The sequence below is a fragment of the Leptopilina heterotoma genome, unplaced genomic scaffold, assembly GCF_015476425.1.
Source record: "Leptopilina heterotoma isolate Lh14 unplaced genomic scaffold, ASM1547642v1 Lhet_413, whole genome shotgun sequence".
NCBI classification, from domain to species: Eukaryota; Metazoa; Arthropoda; class Insecta; order Hymenoptera; family Figitidae; genus Leptopilina; species Leptopilina heterotoma.
The window spans coordinates 155,379-178,080 of record NW_025111074.1 but is presented as its reverse complement, the minus strand read 5'-3'; the positions used below and the strand labels follow the sequence as shown (position 1 = coordinate 178,080).

The 22,702-nt window shown below is 27.7% G+C and overlaps 2 protein-coding genes across 2 annotated transcripts in view; both read left to right on the top strand.

Moving 5' to 3' along the window:
- Positions 1 to 22,702, top strand: part of LOC122506379 — a 219,297-nt gene that overhangs the window by 71,175 nt on the left and 125,420 nt on the right. The window lies entirely within an intron of this gene.
- LOC122506378 lies at positions 2,915 to 6,306 on the top strand. Its single transcript, XM_043618513.1, has 5 exons — positions 2,915 to 4,033; positions 4,372 to 4,520; positions 4,588 to 4,647; positions 4,715 to 4,792; positions 4,907 to 6,306. Exons 1-5 carry the CDS (start codon positions 3,021 to 3,023, stop codon positions 5,224 to 5,226), a joined length of 1,620 nt encoding a protein of 539 aa, XP_043474448.1. The 5' UTR covers positions 2,915 to 3,020; the 3' UTR covers positions 5,227 to 6,306.

Below are 22,702 nucleotides of genomic sequence, written 5' to 3'. Positions count from 1 at the left end.
TCAATTTTTGTCAATATCAACGAAAGTCTCTAATTCTGACTGCTTGATTAAATTTTTAGGTAGTGTAGGATCAAGAATATAATTTTTATTTTGAGAAATAATATGATTAGAATTAAATTCACCAATTGGATAATTACAAGGTGTTTCAGTGTACCTATACATGTAATTGCCTGAATTTGTATATATATTTTGATTTTATTATTTGACGAATTAGATTTTTCTATCAAATATACTTAATGCTATCGGGTTTTTAGCTATTGCTTCAAGTCCACTTTTAAATCTATTTATTATTATATCTTTATCCCAAATTCCGTCTTGAACAATTGTTTTGTTGACAAAATAATTAAATTGACAAAATTGATCAAGAGAACTAGCTCCTAAAATTGCAATTATATTAGAATTGGTTTGATAATTAACTACACCAAATTTTAAAGATACTTTTTCGCTTGATTCGCCTTTTGTGTAATATTCGTTTGTTATGTGAACTGGTAAAATTACTTGGCCAATAGTTCTAATTTCTCCTTTAAAAAGTGAGTGAGTTTTATTTTTATTAATATTAACAAAAGATTCTAATTCGGAGTGTTTTATTAAGTTAATAGATATAGTAGGATCAATGAGAAATCTTTTATTTTGAGATATGCAATGGTAAGATATAAAATGTCCACTAGGATAATTAAAAGAGGAATTAATGTAATTATTCATGAATTTATCCTGATTATTATAATTATTTAACCTCTTTAGTTATTATTTGCGCGTATTATCCACCAAATAAGAACAGAGAAGGCAATGTGTAGTTAAAATGAAAATGAACAAAACACGTGGAAAATAATGATTTTTATTATTTACTTGAATTAAATTTTGAACGTGTTTCTATATCTATATATATATGTATGGAGTGTACCTTGTCACCTCCGATTTAGATAAACAGTAGACGTTGTCGCCTCATATACAACGCTGTCACCTCCGTTTTCGGAGGTGACAACGTTTTGACAATTTTTCAACGCAAATCGACTTGAAATAATGTCTAACGTGATTTGCCGAAAAAACGTTTTGAGGAGACAAGGACTATTCCGTACCTACAGTGATGACGTCTTAGTTCAGGCGTATATCACAGGCGCTAGTATCGTCATACAATGCGATACATCCTGCACGTTGTCACCTCCAGTGTATATATCGACAGTTTTAAATACAGCGTCGACGTTCTCACCTCTAAAATGTGGCAACACTGCATAAGCGTTTGACAGCGTGCTGTTCGAGTTTTCATGTTTTTGAGAAGCCAATGATGCTGGTATATCGGCATAAGCATGCAAATCGACCTTTGCCTTTTTTTAGTTTGTTTTGAACCATGACAACTTTAAAAAAAAGATAGCATCTCCATAACTTATATGTTCAGTTTTTAACATAATTAGCTGAATTCTGATATATTTCTCAGTTTTAATTGAACTTAAAATATTACATGTTTAATTGCAATTTGTTTCGTTAAATAAATATTTAAATATTAATTTTTTATCACGTCAATTGTTCTTTAATTTTGATGTACCCAAATTTAATTAACTTAACACTTTTTTACACAAAAATTATTTCCAAATAACTTGAATTTAAATCCAAAGTGATATAAATCGTCTCATTATTTTTTTTTGTTTTTAAAAAATTTGCAAACTTCAGTCTCATACTTTCATCTTCTCAAAAAATAAATAAACTGCAATAGCAAGTGATTCTATCTCTACAAAGAAACAAAGTTTTAGTTGATAATAATGAGTTAGACAAATGTTCAATTATATTCGTAATAAATAATTCCTTTTCTTGATTTTACTTTCGTTGAATAGCTGAGGCAAAAAATGTAAAAAATATATTTCTTTAAGACCCTTTTTATATTTCCTCGAAAACTCATTCTGGCATCTTTATAACCATGAAATATTTTATAGAAAAAAATCTCACCTTTATAATAAAAATTAAAAGGTGCATGAATTACGATGGAAAGTACATGAAAAATTATTTAAAATTTATTTTATAAAAACTAAAATTTCTATAGGGTAATAAGTACAGATTTGAAAATAACGATATTACATAAATCTATAATAATAGCATGCAATTCTCGTTTACTTTAGAGTGGGAAGAATTCTTGTTTCTTAAATATGGTCCAATACAATGACCCTTCTTCCACTCTTAGGAACAGGACATTATCTCTTAATCGATTTTTAATAGTAATGTAATTACTTTTTAATGAATTGAAGAATATTTGCGTAAAGACTAATTGAAAAAGTCTAACTTGTCATTCCGTTTTGATCTGTGCGTGAAGTAAGAAGCAACAGTTATTTTCTAAATATATTTGTGAAGTGTTTAAGAAGATTACTTACACTGTAAAATGGCATCAAGAGCCGAAAAAATAGTGAACATGTGTAAGGTAAGTAATTTAGATTATTCATTTAGTTATAATTTTAATTTTTAAATTCTCAAAGGAATGTCTTTTGTGAATCAAATACATGAATTAATTCAATGTTCAAAATAAATTATTTTCTATGTTCAACTATTAAATATACCTTTAATTTAAAAACAATTCTGCACACAGAGACATATGTAATGTAATCCTAAAAAATCGTCTTTTTATACTTCTTTCATGATTCTAAACAATCTATCATATAATATTTTGTTACTACTTGTCAATATTTAAAAAAATATTAATTTTTTTAATAACTTAAACTAGCTAAAAAAATAAATAAATAAAAAGTAAAAATAAATAAAAAATAAAAACTAACATTAAAAATACTTCAATTGACCTATTTTTAATATATATTGTGCAGAAATTACGAATTAATTGGAATTTTGAAAACCAAAAATTGTGAAAAAATTCATTTTCACATTTCTTTTGTTTAAAAACTATTGTGTTCTAGGTTTTCAATATAATGAAAGGGGATGCTATATCATATGAAGCTAAAAAAGATCTTCTCATCGTGCAGTTTGGAGAAAATTATTTAAAAAAACATAAAAGGGAACGAAAAGAATATGCTTGCAGTAACAGAATGCGTGAACTTTCTCGTTTGTTAATTGCGTACCGAGAAATTGTCCATGATGATAAAGTTTCGTTTAAAGATATTTTGAAAACCCGAAATGTAGATAATATTATCACAGCTACACGTAAAATATCAGGATACGATCATTTACAAAAAACATTCAATGCCCCCAGTCTTGCAATGCACATGGGCACCTATTTAAAAGATATTTGCGATCTACTGCAACAATTAATTTTGAAAAGAAGCTCTGGTTTTTCCACTTCCTCAGAAGCAGAATGTAATGCATGGTTAAAAGATTTAAAACATTTTAAAAATTTAATTACATCATCATGGAATGTAGAAATATCTTCTCTTGCAAACAAAGATCTACAAGAGAAACGTTGGAATAAACCATTGCTTGTGCCGCTGGTTAGTGACATCAAAAAATTCAGAGATGAAACACTAATACTTGCCAATGAATGTGTAGAGAAGTTTAAAAATTGTATAGACGACGCTATAATTTATAAAACTTTTGTGCACTGCGTTTTGGCTCTGATCATTCTTTTCAATCGAAGGCGAATAGGTGATGTTCAGTATTTAAAAATCCAGGATTACGAGAAGGAGACAATATCAAATTTTTCAGATTTTAAAAGTGCATTGTCAGAATCTGAAAATATATTAACAACAAAGTATAAACGTGTTGTCAATAGCGGTAAGGGATCCAGAGCTGTGGTAATTTTAGTGCCTGAATTGTTACAAAAATTTATGAAAATATTGTTGGAAGAGAGAAAGAAATACATTTCAATTGAAAACGAATATGTATTTGCATTACCTAGCAGTAAAATTAAATGGGGGCAAGGTGATGTGGCAATTCGATATTTGACACAAAAAATTGAATTGCAATATCCTGAAGCAATGACAAGCAATAAGCTTAGAAAACAAATTGCAACCGTGGCACAGATACTAAACATGTCGAAGGAAGATACAAGACAATTCTCTAAGTTTATGGGCCACACTGAAAAAACGCATGCAGAATTTTATGAGTAAGTAAATATTTTAACTAAGAAATGTTCTACATATATAACGCGATTTAAAGAAAGGGACCTTAGAAGCAAACGAATTATAGGTTATGTTTATGCATGATTTATCTTTCTTAAAAGTTCCTCTTTTATTATGTGAAGTCAAAATTAGTTTTTATTGAATATTTTGAATGAAATGAAGACTTTAACATCAGTGGTTTGTATTAATAGTTAAATATCTTTCTGTAATTGCACTCCAAATATTACAAACATAATCTAAAACATTTTGATTCTAAGGTACCTTTCATTAGATCGCGTCACATATATTCAAGCAAACATCATATACTGTTTTTAATTTCAAGGTTGCCAGTTGACATCTATCAAACAGCTAAAGTTTCCAAGCTGCTAATGATGATGGAAAAAGGATCACTTCCATTAGAGTTTAGAGGAAAATCTTTGACAGAAATTAATTTTGACGAAAATTCGGAATATGCTGAAGAATTTGCTGAAGGTAAAAAACACTTTTTATTGTACTGATTATACTAAAGCTAATTCTAACATTTTTGATCTTGATTTAGAAAGGGAAACTTCCGCATTAACTTCTGATGGAACCAGGATTGACAAGCAGGACAGTGAAGGTAATATTGTGCTTAAATTTTTATTTAATCTCCTTTGAGAAAAATGTTTAAAAAGTCATATTTTCAGATTTCCAGTTAGATGAGAATATGAATCTCGACTCATCTGACTTGACACAATCAAAGAAACAAAAAATTAAAAAATCTGGTAAGTTAAGTGAAACTTTATGCGAACGCGAAACTAGAAAAAATATAGTATATTAAGAAACAAAACTAAAAATTTTCTTTTAAGGAGAAAGCTGTAATATTTTTTTCTTTTCAGGTTGGTCAAAACATGAAATAGAGGAAATAAATTGTCATTTTACGGCATCAATGCAGAAAGGAAATTATCCATCATCACAAGAAATTAAAATCTTTGTTAAAGAAACGGGAAGCAAGAGAAGTGTGGCTCAAATAAAAGCAAAAATCCAACATTTATTTAAAAAAAAAAATAGTTTTTATGTAAATAATTCTGCATTTCACCCGGCGAGCGTAAGGTTAAAATTTGTAACACCGAGTGTAAGGCTGGGTATTATTCACCCTGTAATGACTTTCTATTTAGATATTAAAAATGGCTCTAAATCCATTAAAGTTTTTTATTAGAATTGTTTAATATTAAGTTTACAACTTATAGAGCTCACCATAATAGCAGATGAGTAATATACCTAGGATTATTTGTTTCAGCTGGGCTGCGTGAAAAGTTAGTAAATAACAATAATAATTTGTTTAAACAATGTTGATCGAATAAATCCAGGCATATTTTTTATCTGTTATTATAGTTAACTCGATAAATTGCAAAGTTGGGAAAAAACTGCATCCTTCTAGGTGCAATGCGGTAAAAGTTAGTAAGTAACAATAATAATTTATTTAAACAATGTTGAACTAATAATTCCAGGTACAATCTTTATCTGCTATTATAGTTAATTCGATAAATTGCAAAATTTCGAAAAAACCGCATCTTTCTAGATGCGATGCAACAAATGTTAGTGAATAACAACGATAATTTGCTTAAACAATTGTTGAACTAATAATTACGGGTCCATTATTTATCTACTATTATGGTTAGCTTCTTAAATTGCAAAATTGGGAAAACACTGCATCTTTTTAGGTGCACTGGGATAATAGTTAATAATAATAATAATTTGTTTAAAAAATTGTTGAACTGATGATTCTGGGAACGCTATTTGTTCACTATAATAGTTAACTCTATAAATTGCAAAATTGGAATAAAACTGCAACTTTCTCGGCACACTGTTAAAAAAGTTAGTGAATAATAAATTGTTTAAACAAATGTAGAGTGAGTAGTAACATTAGTCAAATATAGTATTTGTCTGTTATAAACAATTATAAAAAATTACCTTAATGATTTTATGGCTTTTTTACAACATACAAATAAAAAACATTTAGTTTACTCCTGGTTGGTTTTAGAATTTGTGCACATGCATTAACAATAGTTATAAATAAACAATAAGAGATGTAAAAAAACCAATTGTTTAATTTAAGCCTTACTCTCGGTGGGTTAATATTCATTACGGATGTATTTTGTAGCATTTGTACATTATTTTATATGCATTACTTTAATTATCATATTATGCTAAGCTAAAATAAAATATTTGTAGCGGTTTCCTCAAAAATCATTTCTCTTTTAAATATGGAGGATTTTATGATAAATGTAGCACTCGAAGAGATTCGCATTCAATAATAATTAATAAAAATCAATCAGTAATAATTTTACTGAATTCTGTATTAAATTTAGAAATTATACTTCATCGTAAGTTTTTTATTATTTTATCCTTCAAACGTATGGTAATTAAATTCATAAAGTCGAAAATTATCCTTACGATAACAAGGACTGTGTCTGTTACATTAGGGAATTTAAAGAAAATTTAAAAAGTGCGAAAATGCATAATAGTTGTTAAAAACAATCTTTAGGAATTCTAAAGATTCTATAGTCCATGAATCTAAGTACCTTTAAAACAGTATAAGTAAAAATTATTACTACGTTCAAATCTCGTAGATATGACAACCTTGTTGGAGGTGAGTACGTATGGCAAGTAACTCTCTTCTATATATACAGGTGAGGTAGCTTCGTATGTGCTATACCTACGAAATATATATAAAAAAAATTTTGAAAATTCTTACCCCTCTTTTGAGAATCGTATTAAGAAAGTCCCCCTTAACATAAATATGTTTAATTTTTTAAAATATTTTAACGAGAAATAGCGGAGGCGACAACGTGAGTCAGACTACACGGAGGTGACAAAGTATAGTCTATACATATATATATATATATATATATATATATATATATGCGCAACTTAAAAAAGGTGATTAAAAACTTCTTAAATGTTCCTGAAACCGGTTACTAGGAGGGTTTTCGAGGTCGCTGATTACGAATATGACATTCTTTTTCCAAAATTCAAAATGGAGGATTCAATATGGCGGACGACAATATAAAAAAATTGATTGGAATTACTTAAAACGAAATTCTCGGGAGTTTTTGAGGTCGCTGATTACAAATCTGACATTATTTTTCCAAAATTCAAAATGGCGGATCTTATATGGCGTACAACAAAATAAAAAAAGTGGACAAGTGCGAGTTTTACTCGCACTGCAATGGCGGGTTCCGTACACGAAAATTAAAATTATATTTTTTTAATTGTTTATTTTAATTCTACTAATTACCGATAAATGTTGCAAGTATTGTTTTAATATTCGTGTACGGAACCCGCCATTGCAGTGCAAGTACAACTCGCACTTGTACACTTTTTTTTAATTTTATTTTTAAATTTTTGTAAAAATTTTTTAAAAAATCTAAAAAAAAAATTTTTTTAATTTTTTTTTAGATTTTTTAATATACTTTTTGTAATTAGACTGTAAAAATATACTAATAAACCCATTTTTAGTTAATTAGATCAAATAATGTAGAAATTAGAAAAAAAAAATTTTCAAATTTTTTTTTAGTTTTTCCTTGACAACGCTATGGTTATTATTACATAGCAAGTTCTTTATATTTTTCCTGTAATATTCGCGTTAAAATACACCAGTATGCTCTCCATGTTGAATAGTTTAGAAGTTAAGAGGGGGAATGGTCACTTTTTATGCATTTTTGGCCAAAAATCTTGTTATTTCCTTGACAACGCTATGACCATCACCTCCAATCACATTTTCTATATTTTTCCTGTAATCTACATGTGAAAAAACGTATAAGTGCCAAATTTGAGTTCTCTAGGTCAAATAGTTTAGCTGTTAGGAGGGGGGACACGATTTGGCTACGGACACAAGAGTCTCACCAATAGGGTTCCGCCGTTACACCGTAGGTGTACGGAACCCTGAAAATTGATCAGATTGACTTGAAACTGAATACTCGGGGATTTTTAGGGTTGCTGATTACAAAACTGAAATCAGTTTTTAAAAATGCAACAACGAGTCTGGTATATAATCTAGTATATAAAAAAATAAAATTAAAAAATATATATAAAAATTTTTTAAAAATAAAAAATGAAATGTAAAATCTTATGGCAGCCTTCTCGTGGTACATTCTGCGGTGGTGAATTTAAAAAATTTAATAAACTATAAAAATTAAATTTACCAGCTAATGTCAGGGTATTTAACGAAATTTAAATTTACCAAAAATTATCATACTGATGTCAGATTAACCAGTTTCAAACAAATTCAATCAATTTTAAAAACTTTCCGCCATATTAAATATTCTATTTTGAATTTTGAAAAACTAATTTCAGATTCGTAATCAGCGACCCTGAAAATCCCTAAGTATTCAGTTTCAAGCAGTGTTGCCACATGAAAATTTCATTCCGTACTAGTTCCGAGAATATTTTGTACTAAAAGTCACTAGATTTATTTTTCTTTCGTACTAGATAATTGTTCTATTTCTTTAGCGGGTATTTGAAATTGAAATTATAAACAATTGTTTTAGATAAATTGTAAAACTGTTATAAAAATTGTTATTTAAGCTAAATTTATTTTTTAATTGGAATTTTGATTATTTAAAATTTGCTTGAAATTAAAAAAATTATTTTATTTACATTTAATTACATCATTGATTTTTAAATAATATATTTTCAAATTATATATCTGCATATTCATTATTCAGTAAGGAAAATAACAAATATATAATAATATTAAAAATTTTATTTACAAATTGCTATTTTTTATCTCATTTAGTAAAACTTATAATTTTAGAGATAAAATATAATTTGTAAATATAATAAATCTTATTCAAGTCTTTACGATAAAGTGAGATCATTTAAAATTTCTGTGTCATTGTCATTAACAATATCAAGGTTTAGATTTTCGATAGGATTTATCAACTCATCAGCAGGTAACTTCTGCTTCTTCCATTCGTAACTTTTGTTTCCATCAAGCAAAGTTTTTGCTGCCATTAAACCATCACATGTCGGTATTAACAATCGGTTTCGCTGTTTAGTTTTAATTAAGTTTAATGTTTAAAACGTTCGGTCCGCACCAGCCGAACTGTGAGGTAGGCACATTAAATTAATCATTAAATGTGACAATTTTTCAAACATCGCGTTATTGTTTGCACTTTTAATTTCGCCAACATATTCCCAAAATGATCCAGCGTCATTCAATACTTCACTCGTCATTTTCATTTCATGATATCCACCTTTGCTAAAAACTTCCGGAAGTAAACGCCATTCGGAATTGATTGTTTCCCAATCTTCTTCAGGGACAATGTGTTTAAATTTTAAAAGTAGCTCCGTAATACATCGGACTTCGCCTGATATTGCTTTTCGAGGATCTATCATTTCAATTAGTGTTTGAATAACTAGATTTAAATAACTTCGTTATTCAAATCAAAACGTTTACGGATTTGTAAACAAAGTTCGACGTAGAAATCTAAAGCTCGTAATCGAAAGAACTCAACATCTGATTTGTGAGTAATTGCACATTGTTGCAATAAAATTTCACATTTTGTTCCGACATACATTTCATCTAATTTTAAAATATTATGCGGATTCAGCGGATTGATATTTGACAAAAGTGTCTTGTTAATGTATTCTCGCTGTAAAAAAGACTGATACAATTGACGCAGTAAGGAACTAACTTCTGTTCGCAATTTATAAATTTGAGGTTTTTCGCTTTGAAACAAAAGGGTTAATTTAGTAACCAGCGACAAGACATGCAATAAAAAAGCGTAGTAGACTTTATAAATCGGATTTTGTAAAGCACCTAATATTACATTAGCCGCAACGACATTATCTTCAATTGCCGCAGTTGTAAAGAAAATAATTAACGCAGACCATTGCTCCAACATTCGATCAACCCCCATTTTTAATGAGAGCCATCGCGTTTGGCAAGGTCTTAACAATTTGTGTGGTTCTACGCCCGCAACAGATTGAAATTCTTTAAATTCCGATTTTCTTTTAGCGCTGTGACTAAAATATCGTTTTGATCGCTTGATAAATTGCGTCTGCAATGCCATTAACGATTTCTAACAAAGTTAAAAAATTTTCTTTACAACGAAAGTTTTGTTTATATCGAATTACTAAAGCTAAACATTTCTTGGTGCTAATGTCGGTACACTCATTAATTATTAAACTAAAATAATCATTCTTTGCAAATTTTAAAATTGCTTCACGACCAGCATGACCTAATACATTTATAATTAAATTTTTTTCTCAAGTACGGCCACACTGAATACTTTTAACAATTTCCGAATTTGGAAAAGCTGATTTTATTAATTTTGGAAGATAATCGAATTGAATAAATGGCAAATAGTGAGCTACAATGTACTATGTCTCAGTGTTGTTTAATTTAGAATGACAAAATAAATTAATTTTTTTTCTTTTAAATATATACTGATCCTGTTAACTTTGATTAGTACGTACCGATCCATGATTATATATTATTGTTGTCGTATTATTTAAAAAGCCGCTAGTAAAAATTTTATATAACTGCCATGTTCTTTCGAAAGACGCTTTGTTTTTGTTTAGGTAATTAGGTTAGTAAAAATAAGCAGGACCCGCAAGACGGCCAACGATTAAGGAGGATTTAAATTTATCATTTATGTCGAGAGAAAACTTAACGACAGAGCAAAACAGTTTGATTAGCTCTTCCACTAGAACCAGCCGACATTCTTTTGTGTTTGACTGACGATGACCAATCAAGTATTCTTGTGTAATAAAGTAAAATATCACACACAAAAAGTACTAGATTCGTTTTAGTGAGTATTAGATCACTAGAAGCAACCAAAAAGTACTAGATCTAATACAATTGTACCAGTAGTGGCAACACTGGTTTCAAGTCAATCTGATCAATTTCTTATTTCGTTGTCCGCTATATTGGATCCGCCATTTTGAATTTTAGAAAACTAATATCAGATTCGGTATTAGCAATCCTAAAAACCCCCAAGTAACCATTTTCAAGCGAATTTGACCAATTAAAAAAAATTTTCATAAATAAAATCCATTAAAAATTTTTTCAACACACTTTTGGCCCAAACAGTGGAAATCTCGTTGAGGGGTTAATGTCAATTCAATATTTTTTCTGAAGGTCTGCATACCTGTAAACAACCTCCTTAAGCCAAGAGAATATAAGGTATACGTAAATCAGTCTTCAAAATAATCTGAGTTAATAAAAATTAATAATAATGTTGAAATATACGGGTCAGAATTTCTCAAACGGATCACCTAAAATTAAATAATTTTCTTTTTAAACCAAAATATTTTTTTTTGACTCTTAATATGGTGAAGAAGAATTCCTAAAAATATTAAGCCAAAAAGAATTTTTTGTAAAAGTTATTAACAATTGAATTTTTTAGTACTGCTAAATTAACAAATTTTTTTCTCGAGTTCTCCAGTTGACGGATTTAAAATTTAAAATATGGGGTTTTTTCTACTTGAATTGCACTATTCGAATATATTTTTTGTTTTAAATTTTTTTTATTTTTTATAATATTTTTCATTATTTGTTTATAAAATGTTAATAAACAAATATGTTCTTCACGTCCTAACAAAAAAATAAAAATTGTATTTTATTCCTTAAACGTCTCCAAGTGTAAAACTGTTTTAAAAAAAATGAGCCTCAATTAGAAAAAAAGTTATTAATTAAAAACTGCAGCTGTGTAGAGCTTTACATGACGTTAAACTCGCCCCGCGCACATTGGCATTTTTTACAATTTAATGTTCAAAATTGTCTGGAGCCTACAAATTTTATCGGATTTTGATGGTTTTGGTCTTAAATTAAAGGGGATAAAATTTCTAAGAGATCCCTCCAAACTAATTTTAAAATTTTAAATTGTTTTTATTTTTTTGTTATTTAATGTTAACAATTTACAATATTTTTTAAAAAAATTATGTTTATTTTTTTATTTTTCCATTGCAAATGATTAAAATCAATTTAAATTAGTCTAGCATGACCACCAGACAAATAATACTACATAATACAATTTATTTAAATTGTTTTAAACAATGTTAATTAACAAATAGGTAACTTTGGTTCTTTTTAATAAAAAATTCTTTTTTTTGCAGACAAATTTATGTTTATTTAAGTAATCTATGTCGATTTTATTAAAAAATGATTTGAAAGTTAATAATTACCATTGTTATTGAAAATTATTATGAATAATAATCAAGTTTCGTTGACATTTGTAAACATTTTAGGCTCTGTTTAAACATAAAATGTTTATAGTGATTTTTGTTTATTTGACCCTATTAAATATTCATTTTAAAGATAATGAAAAGGCCTATTTTACGGTTTGTTTAGATAACATTTATTATTTTGAAATCCTAACTAGTTTCGAACCATATGGTTTCTCATCAGGGGATGAATAATTTACACAAATACATTATCCAAAATCAAGACAAAGCACAAAAGATTTCAAAAAGGATTAAATAATAAAATGATCTGAAATAGAAAATTCAAAATTGTTTCAAATCTAATTGTAGTATATTTTAAGGTTATATTTTAATTTATGAAAAAGAGAAAGTAAAAAAGTTTCTTACCCTTTAGAAAAAAATATAAGCATGCAACAAAAAATTTTTCAAATTTTTTTTATTATTTTCCATTTTGAATTTTTTTTTAAAATTAATTAATTTTAAAGATTTTGTAGAAGCACATTTTTTTATAGAAATGTGCCTCTATGATTAAAGAGTTTTAACAGAGAGGTTGGGTTATGTAGTTAGGTCCAGGTATTGCTGCTAAAGAAGAAATCCATGTTATTGGACTTTTTAAATTATGTTTTATAAGAAGTAATTAAATTATAATATACTTTATCTAAATTATCAATATCTGTTTTATAATTAATACTAATAGTATTATTTTTTATATAGAACATTTTTAAATTTTTTCTTTTCCAATTATTTGTTTCAATATGTAAAATATTTATATTGTCAAAATCAAAAGAATGTTTATTATCAAAGGTATGATTAGTTAAAGCATTAATATTTTGGTTGTGAGTGACGTAACGTTTATGCTCCTTTATTCTAGTTTTAAGATGTCTTAGAGTTTCTCCGATATAACAACTATTACAATTTTTGCATTGAATTTTATATACACATCCAACCTTCTGAAATTTCTCTGTTGGATCTTTAAAATTTGGAAAGATACTATTTTTTAAATTATTAGAGTTAGTGAAAACTAAATTGAAATTATGTTTTGTGAAAATATTAAAGAGAATTTCATCAAAATTTTGAATATATGGAATGCTTATAATCTTTTCAATTGGAAGATTGTTGTTGTTTATTTTTCTCCTATGTGAGTTATTAGTAAGAGCACTAAACCTCTGTGAAATCTTTCTATTTAACAAATCAATTGGGTATCCGTTAAGTAGTAAAGTTCTTTTAACAATATCAAGATTTTCGAGATGGAATTGTTGATATGACAATTTTATAGCCCTATCAACTAGAGTATATATAATTCCAATTTTATAACTTAGAGGATGATGTGAATAGAAATTCATATATCTACCAGTCCAGATAGATTTACGAAACTAATTTGTTATAACAAAGTTATTACTGTCAATTGAGAGGGAAAGATCTAGAAAATTAATTTTATTATTATTAGATAACTCTAAAGTAAATTTTAGATGTTTATCGATGGAGTTAAATTTACATAATATATTATCCACTTTATTTGAAGGTGCACAAATTAATATATCATCAATGTATCGAAAGTAAAAAATAATTTTATATTTAATTTTGCTTAAAATTTTATCCTCAATACCCTCCATGACAATATTAGCTGCACTTGAGGATATTGGGGAACCCATTGGTAAGCCAAATATTTGTTTATAAAATTCTCCTTGAAATTGACAGTATGCAGAATTTAAGCATAGATTTAAAGCTTCAAGAAAATCATCCTGCGAGAGGTTTGTATGTTTTTCAACTTCAGACCATTTTCTTTTGATAGTGTCATTGATAAGTGTCCAAGATATGTTTGTATACATAAAAACAACATCTATTGAAAAGATAGTAAAATTTGGTGGAATAAAAATAAAATGTTTATATCATATGTACATTAGGGTGGGCCAAAAAATTTTTTTTAGACATCTCAGGCCTTAAAGACTTCTACTTGGTGCTAAAAGATCATTTGCAATTGAAAAATAAAAAAATAAACATGATTTTTTAAAAAATATTGTAAATTGTTAACTTTAAATAACAAAAAAATATAACAATTTATAATTTTAAAATTGGTTTAGAGGGATCTCTTAGAAAGTTTATCCCCTTTAATTTAAGACAAAAACCATCAAAATCCGATAAAATTTGTAGGCTCCATACAATTTTGAACATTAAATTGTCAAAAATGCTAATGTGCGCGGGGCGAGTTTAACGTCATGTAAAGCTCTAGACAGTTTTTAATTAATAACTTTTTTTCTAATAAAGGCTCATTTTTTTCAAAACAGTTTTACACTCGGAGACGTTTAAGGAATATAATACAATTTTTATTTTTTTGTTAGGACGTGAAGAACATATTTGTTTACTAACATTTTATAAACAAATAATGTAAAATATTATAAAAAATAAAAAAATTTAAAAACAAAAAATATATTCAAATAGTGCAGTTCAAGACGAAAAAACCCATATTTTAAAATTTAAATCCGTCAACTGGAACTCGAGAAAAAAATTTGTTAATAAAGCAGAACTAAAAAATTCAATTGTTAATAACTTTTTTAAAAAAATGTATATATATTCACTTTTATCTATAGTTTTCCTTGCGACCAAAGAAGAAAGAAAATATTATTACCTGGGTTCTCTCGGAGTTAATCCTCGTTTACAAAGCCTATTGTTCAAGGGTTCATATTGTTTGTGGTAATCCTTCGTAGGGTCTAACACAGGTCTAATATATATGTATATATATATGTATATATATTGGCCTCAGAATCAATCTACGAGTGCGAAGAGGACACTCGCGCTTAGGGCCTACCACCTAAATATAAGAACGAAATTTTAATTTAAAAATCATATCGTAGATTATTTCCCTTGGGACACGTTCTACGTGTCTGCAACGAAAATTAGATTAAAAAATCTTTATAATTTACTGGTGAATTTACTCACTATATGTGAGTGAATATGAAGTTAAACAAGTGAATTTTATTAGTGAATACTTCGTGAATTAGTAAATAGTGATTTAGTGAATAGTAAGTATTAGTGAATATAATTAGTGATAATAAGTGAATAGTAAATAATAATAGAATTACATTAAGATATTGTTTTCTAAATTGGTTATATTGGATTAAAAAAGGTAGAAATTGGTTAAATTGTATAAAAGGAAAAAGTGGAAATTGATTATATTGGATAAAAACAAAATTGGAAATTGGTTAAATTAGATCAAAGGAAACATTGGAAATTGGTTATATTGGATAAACAAAGCTGGAAATTGGTTATATTGAAAAAAACAAAGCTGTAAATTGGTTAAATTTTAGATAAAATGAAAAATTGGAAATTGGTTATATTGGATAAAAACAAATCTGGAAATTGGATAAAAGGCGAAATTGGTTAAATTGGATAAAAGGAAAAATTGGAAATTGGTTATATTGGATACATACAAAGCTGGAAATTGGATAAAAGGCAAAATTGGAAATTGGTTAAATTGGATAAGAGTCAAAGCTGGAAATTGTTTAAATTGGATAAAAGCAAAATTGGAAATTGGTTATATTGCATAACAAGAAAGCTGGAAATTTGTTAAATTAGATAAAAGCAAAATTGGAAATTGGTTATATTGCATAACAAGAAAGCTGGAATTTTGTTAAATTGGATAAAAGGAAAAATTGTAAATTGGTTATATATTGGATAAGAGACAAAATTGGAAATTAGTTCAATTGGATGATAGACAAAATTTGAAATTGATTATATTGGATAGATTTAAAAATTTAAAAGTTTTGAATAAGGAGAGAATTGAAAATTTGTTGTTATTTTCTATAAGAGGCAAAATTTGGTAACATTGAATAAATGGAAATTATAAAATTTATAATTAAATGTATAAAACTTGATGTTAAAATTTATAAAATAAAAGAACAATGTCTAACAAAGGAGAAACTGTTAATTTGACTACTCATTATTTAAGTATTTTTGTCACTGAAGCAGCAATGCTAAATAATGATCATATGTATGAATTTCTAAAGCCCGTCAATGGTAGACCAGATTTATTTATTACAATGACGTTTAATCCAAATTGGAAAGAGAATCAGGAAAATTTATTCCTCTATCAAACTGCTGCTGACAGACCTGATATAGTAATTAGGGTTTTCGCATTAAAAGTAAAACATCTACTTAAACTTATTGTTGACAATAAATTATTTGGAGACGTCAAATCTTATGTTTATGTTAATAAATTTTAAAACTGAGGATTGACACACATTTATTTGTTAGATATAATAAAAGAAAATTCTAAAATATTAACAGTTGAAAGTGTTTATCGTTATATTTCTGCAGAAATTCCTGATGAAAATATCAATCCTATTTTACATAAAATAATAATGCAAAATAATATACACGGACCTTGTGGAGATTGGTGTTTAATTGTTGGGAAATGTTCAAAAAAATTTTTTAAAAGTTACCAAGAAGAAAATACAATTGAAGAAAATTGCTTTGTTCATTGTCGTCAAAGAAATAATATTAAAGCGTATGAACGACCGAATGGATTTATTGTTGATAATTCTAATGTTGTTTCGTATTGCCGTAAACTTTCAGAAATATTTAATTGACATATGTAGAAATAGTTTCGAGTATCAAGTCTGTTAAATATTTATATAAATATATTCTCAAAAGGCATGATGATGCATCTATTGTTGTCACAAATGGGAATGGTGTGGTAACTCTTAATCATAATGAAATACATCATTATGAAAAAAATAGATATGTTGGTCCAGTTGAGACAGTTTGGAGAATTCTAAATAAACCTTTAGGGAAAAAGAGTCGTATCGTTAATCGCTTACCCATACATTTGCCAAATGAACAGAATGTTATTATTCGAGAAGAAAAAGATAAAAACGGCATTTCTTTAGATTAAAAAAAATGCTCAAAAGTATTATTATTACGAAATACCAGAGAATGCTCTGGTATAATGATACATGGGTAACAAAGTCTCTTGAATGGAAACAAAGAATTCGTAAAGAAAAAGTATTTGGCAGAATGTATTCTGTTAATCCACACCAATTAGAGTTATTTCACCTTAGATTATTGTTGCTTACAGTAAAAGGAGCAACTTCTTTTGAAAGTTTGAGAACAGTTAATGGAATTGTTCATGAATCTTTTACAACTGCTTGTTTGGCATTAGGACTTGTAGAAGATGATAGTAAGTGGATTAGGACAATGGAAGAAGCTGAATTTTAGATGATGCCTTATTCACTTCGTCAATTATTCACAAGAATTTTAAGTCATTGTCATCCTGTACATCCGGATAAACTATGGGAACAATTTAACGGTCAAATATCAAAAGAATATTAAAAAATTAACGACATTGAAGCTGAACAAAGGGCTTATAGAAATAAACAATGTTGTTTAATGTAGAATATAATTTAACTGACTTACAGGGGTTATTAGATATACCAGATGAATTTTTTACTGAACAAGTTAATGATATAAATATTCCAGAACATATTAACATAGGAGAACAGAATTATGCTAAATTAAATGTAAAACAAAAACTTGTAGTTGATTATGTACTTGATGCCATAAAGGATTCTTCTTTTGACGGTTCTAAGTGATTGTATGTTGATGGTTGTGAAGGATCTGGAAATAACATTTTTATACATAACGCTATGGCATTTGTTAAGAAGTAAAGGAATAAATGTATGCAACATGACATTTACAGATATAGCTGCGACTCTGCTTCCTAATGGAAGAACTGTTCATAAAGTTTTAGGCTTAACCGTTCCATTATACAGTGATTCATCTTCAAACATTAAAGTTCAATCTAAAGAAGACCTCTTTTTAAAAAATATAGATATTTTTATTTGGGATGAAGCACCAATGGCTCCAAAATATGCTTAAGAAATTATGGTTTATCTATTAAGAGATATAATGAATTCCAACGAACCTTTTGGTGGTAATATTGTAATTCTAGGCAGAGATTTTCGACAAACTTTACCAATTAAAGAACGGGGTACTAGATCAGAAATAGTAAATTTAGCAATAAAAAATAGTAAATTTATCAATAAAAAATAGTAAATTTATCAATAAAAAATAGTAAACTATGGTAATATTTCAAAAAATACACATTAACAGATAATATGAAAGCTTTACCACAAGAAACGGAATTTGTAGATTTTTTACTTAAACTTGGCAATGGTTAATTAAATTATGCAGATGATAATGTTATATTAACAGAACATATTATTCAAAAAAGGAATAGGTATACAAAAGGTAAAACAAAATTTAATCTTTTAAAGACAATTTAGGTATACAAAATTTAAAACAAAATTTAATCCTTTAAAGATAAAATGTTTTTAATAACTATGTATTTATCTTTAGAATAATATTAGAATCTTTTCGGTGTAAAAAAATTTCCATTTTTAATAGCAGAAAGAAAGAGGGCGTGCGTAGCGCGCAAAATTAGTGGCTAGTATATATTAGAATTATAAATACTAGTCACTAATCTTGCGCGCTACGCACGCCCTCTTTCTTTCTGCTATTAAAAATGGAAATGTTTTTACACCGAAAAGTTTCTTATATGACTCTAAAGATACACACATAGCTATTAAAAACATTTTATCTTTAATAGATTAAATTTTGTTTTAAATTTTGTATACCTAAATTGTCTTTAAAAGATAAAATTTTGTTTTAAATTTTGTATATCTATTCCATTTTTGAATAATAAGTTCTGGTAATATAACATTATCATCTGCATCATTTGATTAACCATTGCCAACTTTAAGTTAAAAATCTACAAATTCCGTTTCTTGTGGTAAAGCTCTCATATTATCTATTAATGTGTATTTTTTTAAATATTTCTATAGTTTTATTATTAAGTGATAAATTTACTATTCATAAAAATTTAGTATTTATTTATTTATACACTCGTCTTTTGCCTTAATATTAGCGTTACAAGTGTCCCCGTGGAAATCTTACATACTACAACTTATACTAAATTTTTGCGTCTACAGAACGGCTTGACTATTAGGAGTACTCGCATTTGCCTTAACCACCTGTATAATGGGTTTTCTTGCCAGTGGAGAGGGAAACTGTAGAAAACCTCTCCGAGTACAATCGGTTTATCGAGAGTCGAATTCTAATAGTGTGTACTGGACAATAATCGACAGTGCACATCATTATACTTCGACGTCAAACCTCCCACTCAGATTATCTCACGTGCTGGAAAAATCCCAGGCTAATGGGCGCGAACCAAGTACCCTTGGCCTTAAGCGTCCGCCGAGCCAGGCACTTAGCCGACCGAACTACTCTGTCGGTCCTATAAATTTACTATTTCTGATTTAGCACTTCTTTCTTTAATTGGTAAAGTTTGTCAAAAATCTCTGCCTAGAATTACAATTTTACCACCAAAAGGTTCGTTGGAATTTATTATATCTCTTAATAGATAATCCATAATTTCTAAAGCATATTTTGGAGCCATTAGTGCTTCGTCCCAAATAAAAACATCTATATTTTTTTAACAGAGGCCTTCTTTAGATTGAACTTTAATGTTTGAAAATGAATCACTGTATAATAGAACGGGTAAGCCTAAAACTTTATGAACAGTTTTTCCATTAGGAAGCAGAGTCGCAGCTATACCTGTGAATGCCATGTTTCAAATATTTATTCCTTTACTTCTTAACTAATGCCAAAGCGTAATGTATAAAATTTTTTTTCCAGATCCTCCACAACCATCAACATATAAGCACTTAGAACCATCAAAAGAAGAATCCTTTAGGGCATCAAGTACATAATCAACTACAAGTTTTTGTTTTACATTTAATTTAGCATAATTCTGTTCTCCTATGTTAATATGTTCTGCAATATTCGTATCATGAACTTGTTCAGTAAAAATTTCATCTTGTATATCTAATCACCCCTGAAAGTCAGTTTAATTATATCCTTCGTTAAATAACATTGTTTTAATATTTCTATCAGCCCTTTGTTCAGCTTTAATGTCATTAATTTTTTAATAATCTTTTGACATTTGACCCTTAAATTGTTCCTATAGTTTATCCATTTGTACAGGATGACAATAAATTAAAATTCTTATAATAATTCACGAAGTGAATAAAGCATCATCCATAATGCAGCTTCTTCCATTGTCCTCATCCACTCACTATCATCTTCTACAAGTCCTAATGCCAAACAAGCAGTTGAAAAAGATTCATGAACAACTCCATTAACTGTTCTTAAACTTTCAGAAGAAGTTGCTCCTTTTACTGAAAGCAACAATAATCTAAGGTGAAATAACTCCAATTGATGTGGATTAACTGAATACATTCTTCCCAATACTTTTTCTTTACGAATTATTATTTGTTTCCATTCAAGAGATTTTGTTACCCATGTATAATGCTGTAGTATTTCTGAATAATAATACTTTTGAGCATTACTATCTCGTTGGTTAAGTTTAAAATAATCCAGAAGTTTTGTATTTTTATTCAAATCCAAAGAAATGCCGTTACTATCTTTTTCTTCTCGAATAATAACATTCTGTTCATTTGGCAAATGTATGGGTAAGCGATTTTTTTCAAAGCCTTTTTTCAACGTGAACAATAATTGTAACTCAGGAATTTCTTCATTTTTTTGTCTTGCTTATACAGCTTCTGTTTGAATTACCTCTGACATAATCATGTAAGATTTTGTGTATGCATTACAATTTCTCATAATATTTTCTATATTTTCTATACATTTTAAAACGTCTTCATCCAAATTTTCGTTACTTTTTAATCTGTATATGATTGATTCCTCAGGGTCATTAATAAATATTTGACCAAAACATGGATCCTCACCTTTATCCGGATATAAAGCACTATTAATTTGATAGCAAATTTGACCTAGAATTTTGTAACAGAATGGTCCTCTTCTTCTGCTATTAAAATTAATTACATTAGCATTTAAAGATGCAAAGGAAAATGAATTATTCTACAGCCTTATATTCTTTTTAAATGATCTGATTTCGTCTGATTTTTGTTGAAACCCTTCTAACAAAAGCCTTAATTCATCTGGATATTGTATTAAAGTTAACACAACACCTCCATGACTACAGCAGTCATTAAAACTAACTTTTTTACCAGCAACTTTTTCATCTTTAAAATGTTTAGCTTGACAATGTATGCAGTAATCATTCATCGGACCTAGATAATTTTCAACATTCAACTCATTTTGAATTTGATGCTTTAATACTCCTTCACAAAAATTTCTTTGACATCGAGTCAAAGTACCCTATATTTCGAATATTCTTTGTTTTTGACAAAGAACTTGTAACACTATTTTTATTTTTTAATTTAAGGTTCTCAGCATATTCTATTTTGGATTCGACTTGAATTTTTTCTTAGTTGAAGTGTGTTTTTCTCCTAAATAATTTACGTTATCAATTGTACGTTTTAATTTTTGCCTCTCACGATAATTTTTTTTAATTTCAGCCCTACTTTTTTTCAAGTGTTTTTGATTCAGTATTTCCTTAATTTATTTCATTTATTATTCTTGGGAAAGAAATGGTTGTGTATGCTTCCTCTGAATAATTTTCATTATCAATTTTACGTTTTAATTTTTGCCTCTCACGATAATTTTTTTGAATTTCATCCCTACTTTGTTTAACTGTTGTTAATGCAATATTCCCATCATTTATTATATTTATTACTAGCTGTCGTACCCGTCTTCGACGGGTTGTAGTTTCTAATAATGCACTTAAAAGTGTATCTACCAACCTAGAAAACCGGAAAATAGCCGGGAATTTGATTTGATAGGGAAAAAATAATAATTAGTTACTATTGTCTATTTCATTAGGAAAATAATACCATTTGAAACAGTAACCGACTTTTTATTATCAAATTAGTTATTTTTAACAAATTCAAATGCAGAAAACAATATTTCTTAATTTGTAGTACTTCAATCAATATAATGTATTAAAATCAATCTAAAACTTCCTCCAGTTTTTTGAGTCATAGTACAGTCTAATTCGAACTAATTGTATAGCAAGTAAATCCAGTTTTTCTCGGTTACATTAAATTCCCAGATATTTTACGTCTTTCCTGGTTGGTAGACACCCTGTTAAATTGTTTTAAACCAAAATAAACACCGTTTTTAACTTTTGTCTTTACATTGATCAAAATATCTCTAAAAGTTAAATCAGAGAGCCCACAAATACTACTGAATTAAGTTTCATAACAATTGGTATAAATTATAATTTTTTCAATTTTTTGATATTCAAAACATTTTTATACTTACATCTTCGTTATAAGAAAGTAATTTTGAAAAATTATGCTAAAATGTGACTAAATAACATGTAATACTCAACTATAGAAAGTTTAGAAGCAATCCATAAAAAAATATAAAATTTAGAAATTTTCAATTTTTTTAATTTTTCGAAAGAATTGAATATCTCCCGTTCTAATTAATATTTTTTTTACTCTCGAGTAACTGTACTAATTATATAGTCAAATTTAATAAAATAATTATTTAGCCTA